We start from the raw sequence: 22,571 nt of genomic DNA, 5'->3' as shown, positions 1-22,571 counted from the left end.
ATCTCCAAGACTTGTACAAAAATATTCAGAATAGTCTTATTCATTGTAGCCACAACCATAAACATTCCAAAAGTCCACTAACAGGAGATGATACATAAACTATTGTATATCCATGGGAGAAAATATACTCAGTAATAAAAGAGTAAAGTACTGATATACACAACATGCATGAATCTCGGAAAATTATATTCAGTGAAGGAAGTCAGATACAAAGTGTTATCTACTGTGTTATTTTGCTTCAAGTTCAAGAACAGAACAATATAATCCATAGTGATAGAAATCAGAACCATCATGGTTTGGGGATGGATGAAGGGAAAATTTATTGGAAAGGGGTAAGAAGGAACTTTGGGGGGAAAAGGAATTAGTCTGTATCTTTTTGCATGTGGATACACAATTGTATGCATTTATCACAACTCATTCAACTGAACACTTAAGAGCTATGAATTTTATCTTTTTCAAATCATACTTCAATTCTTACTACTTTCGTTTTTTAATAAAAAGTCATTGTAAGTTCTGACACAAGGTCTATGTGGGAAGAAACTCAAAAGAAATAATGGAGTCAGAACAGCTGCTCTGCTGTAGATAATTGCCCAGGCAGGGAATGACTCCTCTATAGTGCCCCTAAGCATACCCTTTGCATCTGGAGGCATGGAACCAGGCTTAGGCATGAAGCATACCTTAAGTGCCCCTATCTAGTCAAATAGCTTTGGAGACAAACAAAAACTATGCCCCAAACATAATCCTAACAATCTAATAAACAGAACTCTCATTTTCTTCAAATGGAGTTCATAATACTGGTCTCCATACACTTTATTTTTAATTTTTAGAAATTGAATATGAATAAGTTAGAGAAAAAATGTATGAATGTAAGTTCTTATTGTTTAGAGAATTGCTCATACATGAGTTCTTCCCATTGCTAGATGTCATGAGCCATTCAAAAAATTATACCTACTACCTTGAATATTTTATTTATTTAGCCCATCAATAATGTTTGAAATGTAGTAAGAGAATAAGGTTGCTGTAACTTAGCAATTATAGAAACAGTCCTGTGTTACTTAATGAGCAATAAGCAAGAATAACCCTTCTGAGCCACAGATAGTAATTTACTAAAAATAGGAATATGAAAAACTGGTCCAAAGGAAAAGCATTTAAAAGGAGCTAACTTATCTGAGCACATGATAGAATCTCAGATGCCCCACTCCCACTCTATATTATTACATACAAAAACATGGTATTCATATACTATCCTTATAAAAAGGCCAGGAAGGAAACTTTGTCATTTCCCACAGTGCACACAACAGTGCCTGCTCCTCAGTTACTTCATATTTTATGTTAATATAATATGCATGTATACATATTATAAATGTGTATAGATTAACATATTTTCCATTTTATTTGTTAGTCCCATTGATTTATACAGTATGTATAAGTGTTGATTCTCAAAAAGAAAATGGTGTATTAGATTTAGTCTCCAAATTCTTCTGCTCCAAGCTGGATACATTCATTAATAAGAGAACCAACTATTATTGCTTATCCTTGGGTCAGGACAAAAGTATTAGGGGTTAAATTCTGTCACAGTTAAGAGAAATTATTTGGGCCCACTGCTACATTTTATCTTTACATTAAAATGTGAATGTGAATACTGTTGCCCCAGCAAATGTCATTTTCCCTTTGAAATGGGATCTGTTTTTCAGCTCTAGTTCAAGTTGCCTGGAGTGGCAGCATTTAAAAAATAAAAAGATTCCATTTCAGCACAATTCAACATCTGAGGATGGAAAGAGAAAGTGCAGACCTTTTAAAATCTGTTTAGCCTTTGTGTTATTTTGTTAAAATGATAGACTCTACCCCCTTTAAGGGACTGAGACTGAATATTGAAAATTGTAGAGGAAAATCAGTAGGCAAAACCTAAGGGAAACTGGCATTCGGTTAAACACAACAAATGAACAAGTGCCAAAGAGTTACATTTAAGGGCACCAGCAGTCATTTAGTTACAGGCAATTAACAATAGTCCTTGGAAAGCTCCAGTACAGGCTAAGGGAAAACACATTGATTATTGCTGCAGTGGTAGACTACTTTCGGAATAAATTGCTTCAATTTAAAACTAGATTTGCTACAAGCATTTTGAGCAATGACTACAATTTTTTTCTTATCAAGACAGTTGGAGCAAGCAACCCTTTAAAAGAAACAGCTAATTAAAATAAAGTGCATGCCATCTCTTAGAATATTGTATTACATTGCAAATAATAAATGCATTTGGTTTACACTAATCTGGCTGTAATTACCTAGTATAGTTTGGGATCCTATTTTTTATTGGCCTAGGCCTGGTGTTATTGTTTGTAAACTTTTTCTGCTAGAAACGTTCGAAGAAGCAAATATTTTAAACAAAGTAAATAAAACATCATGTGTGTTCATGAACTCACTTGAAGATTTTATTTTATTTTATTTTATTGTATTAAAGATTGAACCCAGGAACACTTTATCCCTGAGCCACATCCCCAGTTCTTCTTATTTTTGTTTAATTTTGAGACAGGGTCTCACTAAGTTGCTAAGAGTCTCAATAACTTGTTGAGGTTAGTCTTGAACTTGTGATCCTCTTGCCTCAGCCTCCTGATTTGCTGGGATTATAGGCCTATGACACAGTGTCTGGCTGCAGTTTTCATTTTGTATCTCTATTCTTCGAACGCTCTCTCCCCACCAACTCACTCTCTCTCTCTCTCTCTCTCTCTCTCTCTCTCTCTCTATATATATATATATATATATATATATATATATTTCAATGTATAATTGATTTTAGGTGGCTTATTCTTAAATAGTTCATCCTAAAATTGGTTCATTCTTTATATAAAGTCCTTTGAAATGTTCTGTCCTGATTTATATGCAGTAAAACTCAACTTAGTGGAGGAAATGCATGATAGACACTATAATGATTCCAGTTTATTCATTAGCCTCACCAAGTACATTTTTTCTTCTCTCATTGTGTTATAAAGAGCTAAAGTTTATAAGGATTTATCCATCCTCATAAATTCATATGCATATTTATTTCTCTGGAGCAGTATAACTTATTTGTTCCTGGCAGGAGGATAATTATGCTCAGCCTACAAAGATATTCAACTCAATTCTACAATACATCAGTGCAATTTAGAAGCAGTTATAATCTGGTGGGGGGGTAATACATTAAGCAACTGAATTGCTGTTCACATAATATCAGGAAAATGTTTGGAGAAGATATAAACCGGTATGTAAGGATAGCAGTTATGTTCTTGCAAAAGTCTTTTTTAGAACAAGGCAAGGAATATAAAAAGTAGAGTAATGAAAATGAAAATAGCCCCTGAATGAAACAGCTTGATCTATAACCAAACATTTGGACAAAAGATTACCTTCAAAGTAGTATAGTTTGCCATTTTGGAAACTGATTTTCAGCCAAATCATCAAATTAACTTTTACTTGCTGCCAATCAAGAGTGCAAATATGGTCATTGGCTAGGACCCATAAGTAGGGCTTAGGTTAGACTAAGGTCCCAGAAGCCTCTGCAACTTAATTGTTATATGTTACTGAACCATTAAAAATGAAAAACAAAACAAAAGACTAGAGAGAAAAATGTACTATCATCTAGAGCAGGAATGTGCTTTTCCTCCTCCAAACCAGATAAGAAGGGTGTTAAGCTGGGAATATTTTCCCTTGAAGTAAGGAACTTTCATAAATGGTATGTTTCAAAAAATGAATTAAAATGAATAATGGCAGTATTTGAAAAAAGCATTAATCCATAAATTCATATTAGTTATAAACAAATAAAAAGGGAATGCTCTCTTTAGAATGCTGACTAATAAATACACAAGAAATTATAGAGTTAGAAATCATAATTTTTTAGCCATCATAATAACGATTCACACCAGAATGATCATCTGATGTTAAAATTATTGGGTGAAAAAAAATTATCAGGTGAAAGTTTGGTGAGGCAGAATATTCACACTGTCTCAAATACCTCCCTGCTGATTATTTATTAACGACTAAGGTGAAATTGGGCACCATCTTACAGAACTGACCAAAGTTAACATCACTAGTAATGGGAGAAAGTGATATTATTTGTCCCCTGGTGTAATGTAAGAAGAAGGCATATCACCCATGTATTATTCTAGTCAGAAACACATAAACATTTAAAACATTAGGAATTGTCAGGCCAACCTAAACTGAGGAAATTAAATTAAAATCACCTGGCTTCTACTCTTCAAAAATGTGTTTTGAAAGATAAAGAAAATTTAAGGAGCTATCCCAGGTTAAAAGGAGACTAAAGAGACTTGACAACTAAATGTAATGTATAATTTTGGTTGGAAACTATGATATAAAGAGCATCTATTGAAACAATTTCTGAAATCTGAATATAGATTATATTTCATCATTTTCAATATTCCTGATTTTGATACATGTACTCTGATTACATCAGAAAATATCCTTGTTTTTAGATTTGCACTGAAGAATTCAGTCATAATATCTACAATTTACTCTTATGTGGTTCAACAATATGTGCTAAAAATTTGCATACATAGTAGGTCTTTTTGTCTACCCAAATATATGAAAACACATAAGGTAAAAGGGGAAAATAGTTGCTAAGTAGTGACTATAGATGGAGAATATGTATGGAAATTTATTGTAGCAGTCTTACAATTTTACATGAGCATTTGCAGTTTTTCACTACAAAGAAAAAAATAAAAGAGAGGTCAAATGATAATCTCACAGTATAATAATTGTTATTGTAAATAAAATGCATTTTGGGTTGATTTCCTTTGGATTAAAATTGTATCATTTAATAGCTATTTTAATCCGATCTGTACAAAGCCTTCAATTTAATCTTTATCAAATATGTATTCACCTTGGGATTTTCTTCAGAAACTATTAGCTGATTTACATCACCCATGAAAGAAAACTGGAGCATTTTATATTGGAATTTAAGTTTCTTCATTCTTTTAATTGAAGCAATGAACTAACTTCCAGCCAAAATCATTAAATCATCTCCCACATGAAATTTTTTTTTTTTTTTTTGGTTTCAGGGATTGAACCCAGGGGTGTTTAACCACTGAGCCACATTCCCTGACCTTTTTATTTTGAGACAGGGTCTGACCAAGTTGCTTAGGGCCTTGCTAAATTGCTGAGGCTGGCCTCAAACTTGCAATCCTCCTGCCTCATCCTCCAGAACTACCAGGATTACAGGTGTGCACCACTGCCACCAGGCATGAATTGATTTTGATATATTTTTCTGATTCTGTACCAACCCAGAACCTTTCCTTTCCGTTTATCAAAACTCTACCAATCTTGCAAGGGAAGGCTAAAACCTGTACTTTCAATGAATTTTTCCTTGCTTAATTAATTTGCCTTCCTTAAAACATGTATTTCCAGTTGCTTTTTTCATGACTTTCCCAATTTCATATTAACAGAGTTAGTTTGGGCTATGGTTTTCCTTTATAAACAACTGCCTTATCTTAGGATCTTTGTTCTGGTCCTTCCTTCTGAGTGGGAGTGTACCCTACCCACAGATTTCCGTATGCCCTTCTCTTTGCTTCTTAAGTCTTTGCTCAGATAGCACCTTCTTAATTTGTCTGTCTACTCATTCCAAAGCACAAACCCATGGATGCATTTGCACCCATTTCTCTTTATTTTTTCCTATAGTATCTATCACCATATAATATGATATTTAATTTGCATATTACTAACCTTATTATTAATTATTGTCTGCCATTGCTATTTAAATTCTACAAGGGTGAGGGTGTTTTGTTGTTATTATTGTTGGTTTTTTTGTTTATTGTCTATTTTTTAAAAAATTTCACTGATTATCCCAAGTGCCTGCCTTGAACACTATCTGGTACACTGTAGTTACTGAATGATTATTTGTAGAGTAAATAAAAGACTAGATGATTAAGAACAATTTTCAACAATTTTCCAATTTCAGAAATTCATTATGTAATATCAATATTTCTGAATCATTTTTTCTAGTGAATGTGACACAAGGTTCAAGCATCTGATGAGGTCTAATTATTAATATCCTCTCCATTAAGTTGGTAATAAAACTTAATTATATGGAAAAATGGTTTACTTATAGATTTAAAAATTGTCTTTCAGAAATCCAATGATGATATAGTCTTTTATAGACATACAGAACTAAGAAACTTTGTATTCACTTGACATTTGAAAATCAATCATGCACTGCCTCACATCTTTGATATTGCTATGCAACTTGTGTGAGTGCGTGTGTGTTTATGTGTGCACACACTTAGGATGGAACCCAGGACCTAGCAGATTCTAACTAAGCAAGCACTGTACCACTGAATTATATCCCCAACCCCTAACTTGTCTTTTTCATTCATTCATTCATTCATTCATTCATTTATTCATTCATTTTCCATTTATTTAATAAGCTTATTATTTTTTTATTTTTTTGCATGCTGGGAATCAAACCCAGGGCCTTGTGCTTGCAAGGCAAGCACTTTACTGACTGAGTCATATCCCCAGCCCTATTTAATAAGTTTTAATGATAAAGTTCAAGAGATAAAGTTTTAGATGAAATGTGCTTAATGCCTTAAAAGAGCTCATGTCTAGATAGAGTCAGACATGTGAGCATATATTTAATAACAAAATTATAAAAGTATTTATTGAGCTTTAAGTTGTCACTGTGTTAGACTTCTTTTATACGGGCATAAGAAATGCCACATGTATCATTATCATGAGTCAGGTGGAGCAACTCACTTGGAGTGTGTTTCGTTTATGCTTGTCTGGTTTCATTGAGGTGTTTCAAGAATAGGAATCAGGTACTGAGTGGCACAGTACAGGAGTGCCTACAAATGTTTTTGGCAAATACTTTGGTCTATAGCACTAATAAATCAAATATGTGGTATGATGGATAGTGGTAGGCAAAATCATGTTTTGATTTCTCTGCTAATATAGGTTATTTATCATTTTTTCCTTTTAAAATCAAATACCATTTTCCTTTTCACTAGATATTTGTTTGGGGGATTCAAGTACCAGTTTAGCCAGTTTCCAAATCAGAACAATAGGACCATGATTCTCCCTTGGAGAAATTTGGCGTATATTTTCCAAATATACAGCGTGGAGTTCCTAATACAGAGAGAGCTTTATTGCTGAAAACTTTCCCTTCAGACTGTAAGGAAAGTGTTGAAATTTCTCTAAAGAGTGTAACACAGGACATATGCATAGCATTATATATGTGTACATACATGTAGCCATACAATGGATTAAGATGGGGCTCCTTAATCTTAGATCTTATATGATTAAGTATGATGGGGAGAATTCAGACAAAGAAGAAAGATACTGCTATGGTGAAGAACAAGAAGGGCCTCGGGTGACCAGCTTTGAAGAGAGGGTGGGTTATTGTATATCAAGGTGTCAAACTTCACTGATGTCTGAAAGAAAATATCTTAAAAGAAAAAGTATTTGCTTTCCCTCTACTCAGAATTTCCTTCTTAACATGTCATACAAATAGACAGGCACAGATGGAATGTTACAAAACATCTCTTGAGAGAAAATTGTCAGAGTGAAGGTGGCATTGCCATTTCACTCCTTTTTGTTAGGGGAATGCAGTGTTTATCCTGAAAGCCATCCTCCACCAGAGGATATAGTGTCACAGTTAGAATAATTTGTTCTTCCATTGGGAATGCTTTAGGTTGTTCATAGAACCCAGAATATCTGTAACATTTAGATAACCAATAGGAGATATGTTGTATACAGAAATATTAAACACTTCTAAAAACTTGGTATAATGATTTGTAATATACTTGATTGATGGAAATAAATTTATAAAATATTGAACAGAAGTAAAAACTTAATGCACTAAAATATACAAAATGGAAAGCATTAATAAACTTCAGAGTCTCATGTTATTATTTTAATTTTCTTCCTTTAAAGGGTTTAATGTATTTCCTAATTATTGAACAAATTAGAATAAAATGTGTTTGGCAAAAGCATTAGTAATAGTTTCTCTCTTGAGACAAGTTTCATTCAAAATCTTGGTGATTCCAGAGTTAGAAACTATTAAGGCAAACTTAATAATCAAACCATATGCTGGATCATTTCTCCCAATGGGAGTAACAAAAAAAATATTTATTTTCTTTCTCTCTTGAATGCTTTTGATCACTTTGTTTTCTGAATACATAAACATATTGAGGAAAATGGTAGAAAATTGGTCTTTCTCATTTTTAAGGAAATTCAAGAATTTATTAAGTGGTAGAGCACTTGCCTAGCACGTGTGAGGAACTGAGTTAGATCCTTGGCACCACATAAAAAATAAATGAATAAGTTAAAAGTAAAAAAAAAATCTATGATGAAAGGTCAAATGATTTCTCTGATACACAGATGCTAATTCACAATAAATGGGGGGCTAGGGAAAAATAGAGGTACTTAGAGGGGTGTGAAGGGAAAGAATGGAGTATGGGGTAGGAAGGATAATAGAATGAATGAGACATTATTACCCTATGCACATATTATGATTACAGGACCAGTGTGATTCTATAACACGTACAACCAGAAGAATGAGAAGTTATACTCCATTTGTGTATGATGTGTCAAAATGCATTCTACTGTCATGTGTAACTAATTAGAACAAATAAAAAACTATAATGAAAGGGGCATATTTGGAAATAACCTGTAGCAGAACATAACATTACTTAATTCCACCTAAAGAGTAAGAAAGAGCTCTTTATGCCAAAGCTGAGAACGAATGTGTTTGCTCGTATAGTTTAGTGGTGTCTGTAGTTGGGATACATGAGGGCCTATCCTTGATAAATAATTCTCTTTTACGAAAGTAGTAATAACATGGCTATGGGTCACAAATAATAGGCCATTATCTTATCATCTTACTCTAATCCTTGATTTTTGGTCCAAGAATATCAGCAGCGGTTTGTGAAAAAACTTTGTAGAAGTAAGGTGTCCATTAAAATGTAATGTTTTCTAACATAGCTAGAAAGTGGGAGTAAGAGTGGACATTCAATCAAATAGGTTTCAGTATAGTTTAAAAACACATAAAGATCTGGATTTTTTTAGCAAAAATGATAGTAAGCATTTTTCCAGTAAACATTTAAAAATATTCATTAACTGTACCAAAACGTTTATTTTTTTCTCGTCATTTTTTCTGACTATAAAATATACTTATTGTATAATTCGAAAAAGTTATATGGATGATAAGAAGAAATTGAATCATACCACCCTTAGATAACAATTGTTATTAAGTCACAAAATTTTTATGCACCACCTTCTATCACTTTCCAATGCATTGTGTTTTTATGAATTTAAATATTAGCACTATGAAATAGCTTATTTTTGCCTTTTATTCTGTAGAGTTTGCAGTGGAGATGTTCAAGATAGTTTGTAAGATGTGTCCTGCTAACAGCCTTCTTGCTAATCACCTGAGCCTAATTATTTATTTACTTGTCTGTTTATCTAAGCATCACTTAAATACGTCTGGTTCAGCAAGGCAAGTACAGAAGGAACATTTTAGCACCACTAATGAGCTTTTAAAAAAATCATTTTTGGTAAGATTTTATAAATACTCACACAATAAGTAGGTTAAAACAATCTGATTTTAGAGAAAGTGTAGATTTCAATTTTTAGTGAGACTAATTGCATTGTTTTAATGATGTGAAAAGCAAACTGGTATGTGATTGACTCAATAGTTGAAAATATTTCGATGTTATCAATTTTTATGTGACTACTAAGTTGCCACTGATAGCAATCTATCAAGAAGACAATCAAATAGAATTTTATTGTGATATCTTTAATGTATTCCTTTAATGCTCAGGTATTTAAGTAATATAGACAGGTTTGTTCATTTGGGGAGAATTAGAAATGCATTCAAGGAGTTGTGAGTCATTACCTTGATCTGTGGGATAGTATAAATGAATTTTCAAGTTGTACTCATTTTATATTACATACTAGAATTAGAATTTCAAACTGATTTAAGCAGGCAATTTATGTTTTATTCTTTCAGGCTTTAATAATGACCTCTTCCATTTTAGTTTGCATGAATTTGGAAACCATTACAAGTCAGTACTTTGAACTGCAGTCACATATCATAAGGAATTGTAATTTCTATTTTGCAGTTATAGGAACTAAAGATCTGATGCAACTTTAAAAACACTTCAAACATAAGAAATCTCTGAGAAGAGCAGTCACTTTCATTTACTTTCAGAATTGGCAACATGGGGCACAATGTCTCAAAGCTCCAAGAATCTGTAAAATCTGACAAATGGCCTAATATATATGATTAGTCACTCAGTGTTTAATAAGTTCTTTCAAGATTCCTACACTGGGGATTAGAAGCGATTAGTTTAAAAATGATAAAATAAAAGAACAATGAAGCAAAAAGACTTGCTTTAGGTCACACACAACTGAATAGTCAAAAACAAAACATTCTCAAGAAACTGTCCATTTTTTTTCATCACAGTTCATAATTCCTCTTCTATTCAATCTTCATTCATATCACAGTTAAATTAATGGTTTATAAAATGACCTTCCTATGCATTCCTAAATGTACCAATGGATTTTCTTTTTGAATTAAAAATAAAACCACTTCAATATCTTTTAAATGTCCACTTGTAATTTTGAGAACTCGACCTCTAGAAAAATTACTCATCATAAAGCATGTGCTAAAATTAGAACATGTGCCCTAAAACTAGAGACAAATAGCTAACATATTTTTACAGATGGCAAATGTAATTCTCAACACTGAAATCTAATACAAGTTACCATGGTAATCTATTGAAAATCAACACATTTATTTTCTGCTATATGACCTGAGAAAGTAGTTAGCATTTTTTATGTGTCATGTCTAATTTCTCACTTTACTGACCTAGTTGTCAAAGTTTGACATACAGGAACTGCTTATTAAAAAGTTATATCTTGCATTTTATGACCCAGTTGTGCCACTTCTCAACCAAATGCTGAATTCATAGTCTATAAATGCATAACCATCTCCTTTTCCCCAGCAATGTTGCTTTAAAGCCCCAGGATGGTGAGACATATCCCTCAGGAAGTAGTGACTTAACCCCAAAGGATACTTAACTGGGTGCTGCACTCATAGCTAGCACTCAGTGCATATTTGTTGAATGGTAACAACTTGTCGCTTTCCATGAAGCAGCATTTTATGAATTATCTCCTGACTAGCCTGCAGTGAAGTGAGATTTCAAGTGAGATATGATGTATTATCAATAAACAATATATTTGATCTAGAAATAATGAGAATATGAAGGTGGTTCTGAGAAGGAAGAATGAGAGATTATTGACAGGTGGCAGCCCAAAATATACTATTCTTGCTTATGCTCCTGATCTCATGTCAAATTTTGCTATGTATGCACTCGGTGATTTTGGTGGGCTTCCTGCAAATGTTTTAAACTGAGTTGTTTTTTTTCTAAATAACCTGTTTGTCATTTTCTGATACAAGGATCTAAGTTCCAATAGATTACCTTGGCCCTCACTTCAGGTTTATTTTTTTTTATAGTCTTTATTAGATGCTAGACAGACACCTGTTAAAATGAATTAAACCTTAGAATATGTTGGCAGAGTTGAGTTTATCCTGTTTGTGCTAAATTTTTTCCTTTCTTTTTAAAAATTATTTTGTTTTAAGTTGTACATGACAGTACAAAGCATTTATACATTTTGATAGATGGTATATAAATGGAGTGTAATCTTTTTTGTCTTGTTTTTAGCTATATTGATGAACAATAATATGTGATCATTCAGTTCCCATACTATGACTATCCTTTCTCATTAAATGCAATTGAAAATTAGCAGAATTCGAAACAGAAAATTAGTAAGTATATACTGCTTACCATATATCTTGTTGCTCCTTGTTAGTTCCTGTTTGTATAGGTTGAGCACAATATACAACCTATTAGCAAAGGCTGAAATACATGTATACATCCATATGTATGTTGCCAAATTCCTAAGTGTATTTTTAATGGGGTATGTAGGAATTTTGTCCAGCAATAAGGGCCCTCTTCATTTAAGAGGTTAATTATTTTAATACTTGAAGAGAGAGGCCTCTCAGACATCTCTCCAAGTAGTGAATGCATTCTATAAGGCAAAATTTCATTGAATATGTGAGGCAAGTAACCTTATTAAGAGCAGAGAGTGAGAGCAATATACCAATGTTTAAATAGGTTCAAAGGTGTTGACCATGTAAAAAGAATAAGGCAATTAGTTGGAAATAGTCCCACTGACCATACTTGTATTCATTCCTTTCTCACGGAAACAGTGAACTTAAGAGAGTTAGTTTCTCTTTATGTATTAGATACTACCATGTTTATTAGAAGAATCTGTTGTCTAGGCAAGGGCCTTGGTATGACAATGGTGGTCCACAGACCTGTAGAAGAAGCATGAATAAGGAACTTTATTGAAATTCAACTCTTGAGTTCCACCCCAGAGTAATGAACATGAATTGCTTTTTAACAAGTTTCCTAGGTGATCTGGGTGTACTACAAAGTTTGCAAAACACTAGTACAGGAATTTCTAGCTGACTCTCCAAGAGTGGAAACCCGAAGACTCTAACTTGTCCATTCCTATAGTATAAGCTCTTGTTATGTTAAACTTTCAATCAAATTTCGTATGATTTTGGAGAGTTTTCAAGGTGAATCTAATTTGAATTTCCCTGATTTGATAAGCTTAGGTGCTGAGAACATGTCAAGGAAGGGACGAAGTTTCTGATATCCATACTTTATAGCAATAGTTCCCAACTGGGAGCAATTATATTGCCCCCATCTCTGGCCATTTGACAATGTCTAGAGATAATTTTGGTTGTCATCACTAGGAAAGTACTATGGACACCTGATGGATAGGGACCAGGAATGCTACTAAACAATGTGCAATGTATAGGAGAGCACCAATCAAAAGCCCAAAATGACAAGAGACAAAATTGAGAAAACCTGCTGTAGACAAAGAGTAGATTACTCAGAATATATTTAATGAATTCATTCATCATATTTAATAAGTAGATTAGGTACACTAAAAATATAACAGAGAAGTAAAAGATCTTTATTAATAATTTAACATTTAGTTAGAAAAACAAATGTAAAACAATAAAGCAAATGAGGGACTTACAGTGACTATGAGTATGTATAATTAAATACTTAAGGACTTTGGTCCACATGAATGATCAACAGGAATGATAAAAACTTTGAGTTTATTAATTCTTGTGGCCTGATATTGGTTTTCTCCAGAATCATTCCCTTGTTATTTTTATCAACTGAGAAATAAGCTAATTATCACAAACAGTAGTCCTTTTCTATCCTAACAAATATGCCTCTTGGAAATTGTTCATGGGGAAGAAAGCTGAGTGACCAAATTGACTAAAAGGCAAAACTATGTTTGGTGATAACCAAATAGCTTCATTGGAATGTCCCTTATCAAGAAGCTCAAAAGTACAATATTTTTTATTAGAGAATGTATACAATTTGTGCAACTGACATTTATCATAGCCTCTATGTGTGTGTTTACTTATTTGTTTCAGCATTCATTACCAAGAAAAAAATATGAAATTGATGCTTGTTATTTAGTTGTTTCACATAACTGAGGGGCAGAGAATCAAGAAAAATGTTATAGGATGGAAGAAAAATTTTGACTGCAAAATGTCAAATTTCTGATTTGGAGGTGCTGAAGCAACATAACTAAAGTTCCATGACATTTTGACATTGCATAAGCTAACATTCATTACAAGTGACTCTTTCAAGGACACCAGTTTGGCTCCTAGTGAATCATTGTCTTTTTACAGAGATTTTCCCATATAGAAGGTAGGCTATTTTGATATCTGAGCAGGGTTTGGTTTTTAAATATTCTGAAATCAGTGGTGAAAAATGTCAAATGGCCAGCATCAAAGAGAGCTTTATAAAGTTTTATGATTTCACTGAATCGCTCAGTAAATAAATGTACTAGGCAAATTAAAAACAAGAATGAGGCACATGAAACAAAGATGATTCATTACAAGAAAGGAAAAGGAGTCCACGGGGTTTAAATTCATCCACCTTTAAAACAATGCATCCTAAGTGGTGTGTACTTTAATTATATTACCAAAGATATTTTGAGGACTAGGGAGTTTATTGAGCAAGTCTAATTCCTATCGATTGCATTCTTTGTAGAGAAAAAGAGTGCACACAATAAGTAAAATGGGTTTGAGGGGGAATAGAGAAAATCTAGATGTTTATCATTGTTAACTAGTACTAAATCTCTCAGATAGTTACATTGCCATTTCCTAAACTACTTTGTGATGAATGAATTGCCATATTATTGTAATCAATAAGAATAACATAACCATTCATAGCAGAATTGTTAATGAAGTCCTTAATGTGACAATTTCAAAGTCAAACATTCACTGGGATGCACAATTCTGTATTAAAAATGCTTGATATCAGTGTAATTTAAAATGCAGATGATGGCATTCCAAATGATATTGTTCCTTATTTTCTATCATTTAATTTTATGAATGGTCAGCACAATGCCAGGCACATAGTATGTTCTTAATGATCATTAAGTGCATATATAAATAAATGAAGCTTTCCTATATAATAGCACATTCAAACTGAAATAAATCTATGATAAGTTCAAATTTAGAATTGATGAAACAAAATTGTTAAAGTTAAAACTGATCATTTTAATCAAAGATAAATTAGAATTCAGGGAATTTTTAATGGAAAACACAATTGATGCCTCCTTCATTACCCAGAATATCACATAGTTGGAGCAGAGAAATCTTGTAATAGCTTGTTAGCATTTATTGGATGCTAAGTACGTTAGCCACTATGATAAGTATTGACATATATGAGTTCAGTTAAATCTCACAGCTGTTCTTTGTGATAGGACTTCTTATTTCTCCCATTTTATAGAAAAGAATTTTGAGGCTCTCATAGATGGAGTGGTTTGCCCAAGATAGCACAACTAGTAAGAAGAGTTTGGTCTTAAGCACAGTTAGCCTTACTCCCAATGTAACAGTGGCTGCTCCTTTGCAAGTTGTCTTTGGCCAGGTTACTTCCCCTCCCTTTTTCCTTTTCAAGTTAATGTCCCATCCCTTTGCCTGGCGTTCCAAATTCTAAAGAGAGGCTACATCTCTTAAGATATTACGATATTTACTTCTAAATAATCTTTCTTTCCATTTACAGAAACCAGAACATCTGGTGACCTTCAGATAATATCAGACTATGTAATGTCAAGCCTTATTCTTTAATTCTGTGTATAAAAACACAAAGCATATAAATTGCTTTGAGGTTTCACTTATAGAGAAGTAATATGTCTGTCAGAGCAACTACATGAACTAGCCTCAGGAGGTCAAGGTGGATTGAGATGTTCTGACCAGAGGAAAGAATTAAAGAAACACATTACCTGGAAGACAAAGACCTTGCTCAGCACCTAAACTTCCTGCCCATTGCCACCCTAATCCTCCTTTCTCTTCCTGTAAAGGTCCTTTGTATCTTTGAGTTCCCTAAATGGAGCTTTGAGGATGATAGCCCCCTTCATCTTCCAGGGTCCTGGCCCTTGAATAAAATTGACTTCCTTCCTCTGACTCTCATCTCTTGAGTATTGGCTTTCAAGTGGTGAGAAGTCAGACCTGGGTCCAGTAATACTGGGTACATGTCTTTCATCACTATAGTATTTGGCTGCAGATAGTAAACATGTCCACACTGTGAGGTCATGCAGAGTGAGAGTACAGATGAAAGATAAGGAGAATAGAGAAATTCAGTACTGATGAATGCAGGATCAGATATGCCTGAGACCAGAGCACAGTGCTGCTGGATGGCCATCTGAATTATTACTTGAATCAGAGAAATGGAAAACATACAAAATGGAGGTAATAGGAAAGGTCAGAGTTGGGGAAAAACTGAAGTCAGTGTCAAGACACGTAGGAACAATTAGAAACCCATGCAAAGTCATCTGGGTAAAAGAGTAAGAGACTCAAAACACCAAATTTGATCAAGTATAAGCAATGGCAAGCATAAGAAGTAATCTGATAACTAATGAGTCAACCCTTTACTTTGATTCTTTCTGAATCCAGGATCTAACTCCCAAGCTTGCTAGACTGGGGACTGTCAAAAAGAACTGAATAGAATCGCCAGGCTAGAGAAAGGAGTAAGAGGTAGGGCAGTCATAGACCAAAAGATCCCCATGGACCTCATGCCTTCATTCTTCAACTCTCTTTCATTAAATATTTTAGTGCTCTGTATAGTAAGTAAAATTTATCTATATTGTATATCTGACATGAGTCTAAGTGTCCAAATATCCTTTTTGACTGAAAAAAAGTAATTGACAATTTTTGATACTCTCAAGCAAGATTTTTTTCTGGTCAAATTTCTTGATGGATTTTCAGCTGGTTTATTATAAAATTAAGATTGTTTTAAAAGATAAGGCAAGTGCAGAATCCAGCCTAGCTGGAGGCTTATTTGATAGATGGAAGCAGTATTTCAAAGAATCTATGCCACCCAGTAGAGGGCTCTGAAATCGTATTTTTATGTCAATAATACTGAATGAAAGGTAACAGTAGAAAAAAATAGTTATGTAACTTCAGCAAAGGTATGTCCTGATAAAAGGTATGACCTGCCATAACAAATGGCAGTTTATTGTGTAAATCTGTGTCAAACAAATGTTGTAATATATCTTTTCAGGGAGGTTTTAAAAAGGAAGACTATTTGTTAAGGAATTTGTGAATCAATGACAAAAACATAGGATTAATAGTAATAACTTGCAGTTGTTCCTGTGACTACTACTCATTCTCTGAGTTATATTGTAACTCATTTGATAATTACTTAATTGCTAGCATGAAGAAATTTTACTTACTTAGGGACCCTCTGATCAAAGATCCAGACCTATGGGCTCACATATGCTGTGTCTGGCCCTTCTGAACCTGGTAGGGGTGGCAAAGTTGCAATGATGTCATGTGTTGACCAGACTTTCCTTTTTCTGCAAGATGGGCACAATCATTCTACATGATATTAAGCCCTTCTAGAGCCTGAGATTGCATCTATTACTGCCTATGCAAATTGATGAGTCTTTCACTCCAGCTTCCTTAAAAGGTAGGCACCCACCGACTTTAAGAACTTTCAGAGTATATAATATTCAAGTACTCTTTTTGGCTTTTTAAAAAAAAATGGTACTGGGGATTGAACCCAGGGCTGCTTTACCACAGAGCCACATCCCCAGCCCTTTTTATTTTTTATTTTGAGACAGGGTTTCACTACGTTGCTAAAGCTGACTTTGAACTTCGGATCCTCCTCCCTCAGCCTTCAAAATTGCTGGGATTACAGGTGTGCACCACCACATTTGGCTTACTGTATTTATTTTAATCAGAACAAAATACTGTTGAGATAAAAACAAATGTTTTTAAAAAAACTGCAAATTTAAAAAAAAGTGGAAGACTTAAGTATTAAACAACTGAAAAATTGACCACACTTTTCTTTGCCTTGTTTAAGGAATCAGACTTTACTGGAAAGTTTTTTCAAACAATTTCCTTGATTCTTCAATCATTTGTTCTTCTATAACTAGAAGCTTTTATAGCTTTGGGGAACTTAACCCCAGGCTAAACATGGTAAAAATAGCCTGGGAAGTTTTGACCCTTCCAGGCTATGTGCCTATCTGCAAAAACAGAGCTTTATTTTTATTCCTTTCTCCTTGTCATTGCTATTTAACTGTCACCCTATCTTGCCCTCCAGAGAAATACATGTTGTCCAAATAAGCAGATTTTTATATGTGCAGTATAACATCTCTCCACTACTTTTGTTCATAAGGAATAATTCAAATTCTTTAATCAGAATGTATTCAAGAGAGTGATAAGGATGCTGGAGGCAGGCACATGGCACGTGACTGTAATCCCAGCAGTTCAGAGGCTAAGGCAGGAGGATGGAGAGTTCAAAGTCAGCCTCAACAAAAGAGAGGTGCTAAGCAACTCAGTGAGACCCTGTCTCTAAATAAAATATAAAATAAGGCTGGGGATGTGGCTCAGTGGCTGAGTGCCCCTGAGATCAATCCTTGGTACTCCCTGCCTCCCCCACTCAAAAAAAAGAATGCTGGAAGGGTTTCATCCATGCAAATGAAGAAATGAAGGTCCAGCAGGTTTTTGGTGACTGTCATTGAACATTTGAAGGGTTATCTTGGGAAAGAATGTTTAAAAGCATAGAACTAGAGGCACTGGATAGACGGCGAAGAAGGGATGCTTTCAAACAGCACCTGCCCTACACACAAGGATAAAATGGGTTTCCTTGCATGGGAATGTGATCCAATATAAGCTGATGGGCTACTTGGGAAGATGTTATGGAAGGATAAGTAGGTAAGTTCCATGACATTTAAGTTGCTTCCAACCTTGAGAAACTATTTCTGTCCTTGTATATCTATGATATTTCCACTCAGATTCCCTCATTGATTAGCTGCATATTAAGCTACAGAAAGAATCATATTGCTAGGTGCTACTTACATTTCCCCTTGACTCACATCCCCAAAGAATAAACTATTTTAATATTATAGTCACCTTGACAACAGAGGTGTCTATTTGAATAGTTTTCAGTAATATTATTCAAAGGGAATCTATCACCCAATAAAGTATGGGAAAGTCTTCAATGTTCTCTTTATTTTCGAAGCTCAAAGAGTCTAGGATTAAACGTGTGCTTTGAAATTAAAATCATTGTAAATTTGCTGAGTAAGAGAACATCAAGTGTACTTATCCCAAAGACTAGAAAGTTTTACTTAGCATAATGTGGAAAAATATATTTTTCTCGTGTAATGTGCATGCAAAATGTTACTGACTCAAGGCATGCCTCACATTTTAAAATCATCTCTAATTTAAAGCAATTCAATGTACATTTATATATGTATTTAACCCTGTATATAAGGTGATGGGGCTGCTGTGGAGTCAGAGTTACTATGCCAGACGTGGCACTCAACCATGACCTATATTACTTATAATAAATTATTGTTAATAATGGGAGGACATTACATATATAAAAGCTATACAAAGTAGAAAAATATCAACAAGAACTGCACTGAGAAATTAATCATGCATGGTACTTTCACTAAAGGAATAAACTTCCATTAATGAATACAATCTTTGATTTAAAAACATTTAGTTTAGTTTATTTTTAATAACCTAATGCCTATTTTTGATAATAATAAGTAGCATAACTAAATATTTTCTGCATACAGGAGTTATGTTAAACCCTTCAAATTGATTGTCCTCTTTTATCTTCTCATTTTATAAATCAAGAAACTGATGCCAAGGGAAGTTAAATATCTTGCTCAATATTATACAGTTAGTATTAAATCAGAGCAAGGACTCCAAATTTGACTCTAGCACCTGAGCTAACTCACCCATCCAAGGTACTGTCTTCTTTGATGACCCTAACACTAATGTAATTGTTTTTATTTGGGATAAGTTTCTGTAGAAAAAGAAAATTTAATTTGTTTTATGGCCCCCAATGATTTACCTTTACTGTATGCTTGGTTTATCACTCAAGGGTGGAAAGTTGCACTCACCCCGTTTATGAAGGAGAACGCTGGCATGGCGACGCCCATTTCCATTTTCAACATAACAGGAGTAATTTCCCAAGTCACCCTCTTCCACAGAATCCACAATTAATGAGATAGAAACTTCTTGTTCCCCAAGATGCTCCTTAAGAATTCTGAAACATAAAGCAAAACAAAACAAAAAATTCCATACAAACATACACATACACAAAAAGAAAGAAAGGTAGCTGAATCTGAATCTGACATGAAATTACCTACAGGATCTGTGTTTCAAATTTGGTTATGGATTGATGCTAGATTAATTAAATTATATCACGCCCTTTTTTTCTTTACTTCTAATGAGGAAGCTTGTCTTTGTAGATGCTAATGAAGTTGCAGTTAATTATCTCTCTTAGCAGGACAATCATACTGCCATAATAAATAGGTGAAAGAGACCTTGAAGAAAAGTTTACAAATTGCTTTTCCTTTAAGAAGAAATATGATGTGAAGGGAGATAAGAAGTTTCAAGGTCTTAGGTTGGAGCCCTAATTTCATATCAGGCTAATTTTTAAAAAGAAAGAAAGAAAGAAAAGAAAATTTCTAAGCTATTTTGACATTTCATTTGACACCTTCAGCCTGACTTTCACTAATGATACAAACCAATTGCCTATTTTAAAAAAATATGAAATTACAAACCTGTAGACTAAAAGTTCTGATACGTATTTAACGCTGACATTTCAAATGAATGATAAATGCTCACTAACCTCACTGTCAGATTTTAGCAATCTCTCCGAGTAAATGGAAAACTTCAAACTAGAGCTCCATTTGCCTGCTCTCAATGTTTCCCCTACACCCTCCCACCTGTTTGATAACTCTTCTCTGTATAGCACTTCCTCATGCAGAAGTAAAGAAAATACCTTTCTAGAACTTTCCCCAGACACATACAAAACCAAAGAGGGTAAAAACTAGGAGGATTATGATCCCTCTTTAATTGTAGCATTTCAAAGAGTGTGGGTCAGAGATAAGAGAGTAGTTTTACATATGAAAAATGGCAAAGGAACATTTTTAGTACACATTGAAGAATTGCCCATCCAGGCTTTCCAGAAGCCACTTAGAGCATTCCAGAAAGAGATATTCTTGTGTAACTGCTGCCAAAATAAGATTCCAATAGAAGTAATCTTACATGACAGCTTGTACATTTTTATTTTTTCTTGAAAAACATTTTTTCTTCTACCTTTGATAAGGTTTTAAAAATCTGAACATTTAAAAAGGGAACCATGGTTTAAATACATATATATACTAGAAGATGCAACCTTTAGATGGGAGAAGGTTTAGAAAGGATCATCATCATTTTGGCTTGGTTATGATTTAGTTATGATTATGAACATCCTCTTATTATGTCATGATTAAAAATAAGTGTTTATGCCTTAACAAAATTTCAGTCAACACTGAATACCTTGATACTTAAAAGTAAGTGAATAAATACCTAGGTACATTGAAACAAAAGAGGCTAAAGCATTATGCCTTCAAAATACATGGTATTTTTAATGTCAGTTCTCTTCATATCATTTCTATTATGTAAATATTTAGACCTTAAAGTCAGACTAAGAAAGATGATTAAAATGTTTTGTAAATCCTTTATCACTCCATCAAGTGCTTTTTATTCTACTTCATATCTTAAATATGTAAAAACATAAAAGGAAATTATAGATTCTGTTTGAGTCCTTGTAGTGTCTTGTTCATATTTCCTCTCAATAATTTTTTTTAAAAAAAAGCTTTTACAAATCAAAGGGCACACTGACTTTTCCAAAGATAGAATGGACTTCTATATTTTCTATATTTAATGGTATTTTAGTCTCATATTAAGTATATTCTTTAGTGAAGCACATCTTTTTAAATTTGTTTTAAATTATTTGAAAATAGAATTTATATTTTACAATCCCATAGTCAGTCTCTTGATGGAATGTTACTTCTTTGGTCTCAAATATTATAGTATTTTAATTATGTAATAGAAAAAGCAAAAAAAAACTTTTTTTGGGGGGTGGTAGTTCACATTTTATTCACTCACAGAGAAAATTATAACTTGAATGTACAAGTTAAAAGAAAAAAATTATTTTACCTAATGTCACTTTCCCAAACTCGATTTTCATCCAGATCTTCAATAAACTTCTCTCCTTTCATCCAGTAAATTAAAGGACTGACATCTCCACTGTACCCAAAGAAAGCTCTGCATGTTAGATTAGCTGAGTCACCTGTGGAGAAAAGTGATGGAAATGTGTTATAAAACTATTTGTACACACTTATTTTAGGCAATTCAGAAGGTAACGTTTTGATCCTTTTGTTGATTTAATGAAACATTGTTCTAAAAGAATAATTTTTCAGGTATTTTCCGATCTTTGTCAAATTTACAGAATGTGTGCTTTTTACTGTATGACTTCTTTAATGGAATGAGAGTTACTTATAAGGTTTAAAAGATCAGTCAGTTATTCTATGGAATGTTCTTCCAATTAGGTTTGCCTGATGTTTTCTCATGATTAGATTCAGGTTATGAATTATTGGGAAGGACACCACAGAGATAATATGTCTTTCTCAAAGCATGATATCAGAAAGTACATAACACTGGAAATTACAAGATTCTATGAGGCAGGTAAGAAATGTTTCTCAGTCTTGAATGCGGGAAATAGAGAGCGACAATACTCTTTGGTTGGAAAAGAAAATCAACTATAAATCTGAGGAACAAAAAAAATGCTGTTAAGAATTTTTTTCTTTATAAGGAATAATATTTTAATACATATCTAGATAGCAAAAACATGTTTAAAAAACAATTAATGTTAGCAAATGTTTGGGATTTTCATCAGAGTTAAAACCAACAATACCAATGTGGATTTCACTATGCTACTCAGCAGGGACAATTATAATGGTGAACACATATTAGTTGATTACTTTACAAGGTAAGTAGAAGTCCCACACCAAAAGATGGAAGTGAATTTAATGCCTACAGAATGTATGATTTATTTCAGGATGGTTTGTGCCATTTTATAAACACCTGGTTTACGCAAACCTCAGCCAGCATTACAAAACTAAAATATTCCAGCACACAC

General features: G+C 33.5%; 1 protein-coding gene across 1 annotated transcript in view; it reads right to left on the bottom strand.

Annotated features, from left to right (window-relative positions):
- The window catches only part of Il1rapl1 (interleukin 1 receptor accessory protein like 1), a 1,316,339-nt gene that overhangs the window by 18,746 nt on the left and 1,275,022 nt on the right, over positions 1–22,571 (bottom strand). Inside the window, exons 7-8 of the mRNA XM_047536575.1 lie at positions 21,590–21,722; positions 19,501–19,646 (exon numbers count right to left, since the gene is read on the bottom strand). Coding sequence (XP_047392531.1) covers positions 19,501–19,646; positions 21,590–21,722 — 279 coding nt within the window. The remainder of the gene's footprint in view (positions 1–19,500; positions 19,647–21,589; positions 21,723–22,571) is intronic.

Source organism: Sciurus carolinensis, chromosome X, assembly GCF_902686445.1.
Source record: "Sciurus carolinensis chromosome X, mSciCar1.2, whole genome shotgun sequence".
Lineage (NCBI taxonomy): Eukaryota > Metazoa > Chordata > Mammalia > Rodentia > Sciuridae > Sciurus > Sciurus carolinensis.
Note: the sequence above shows the minus strand (reverse complement) of the source record. Positions and strands in the feature narration are given on the sequence as shown.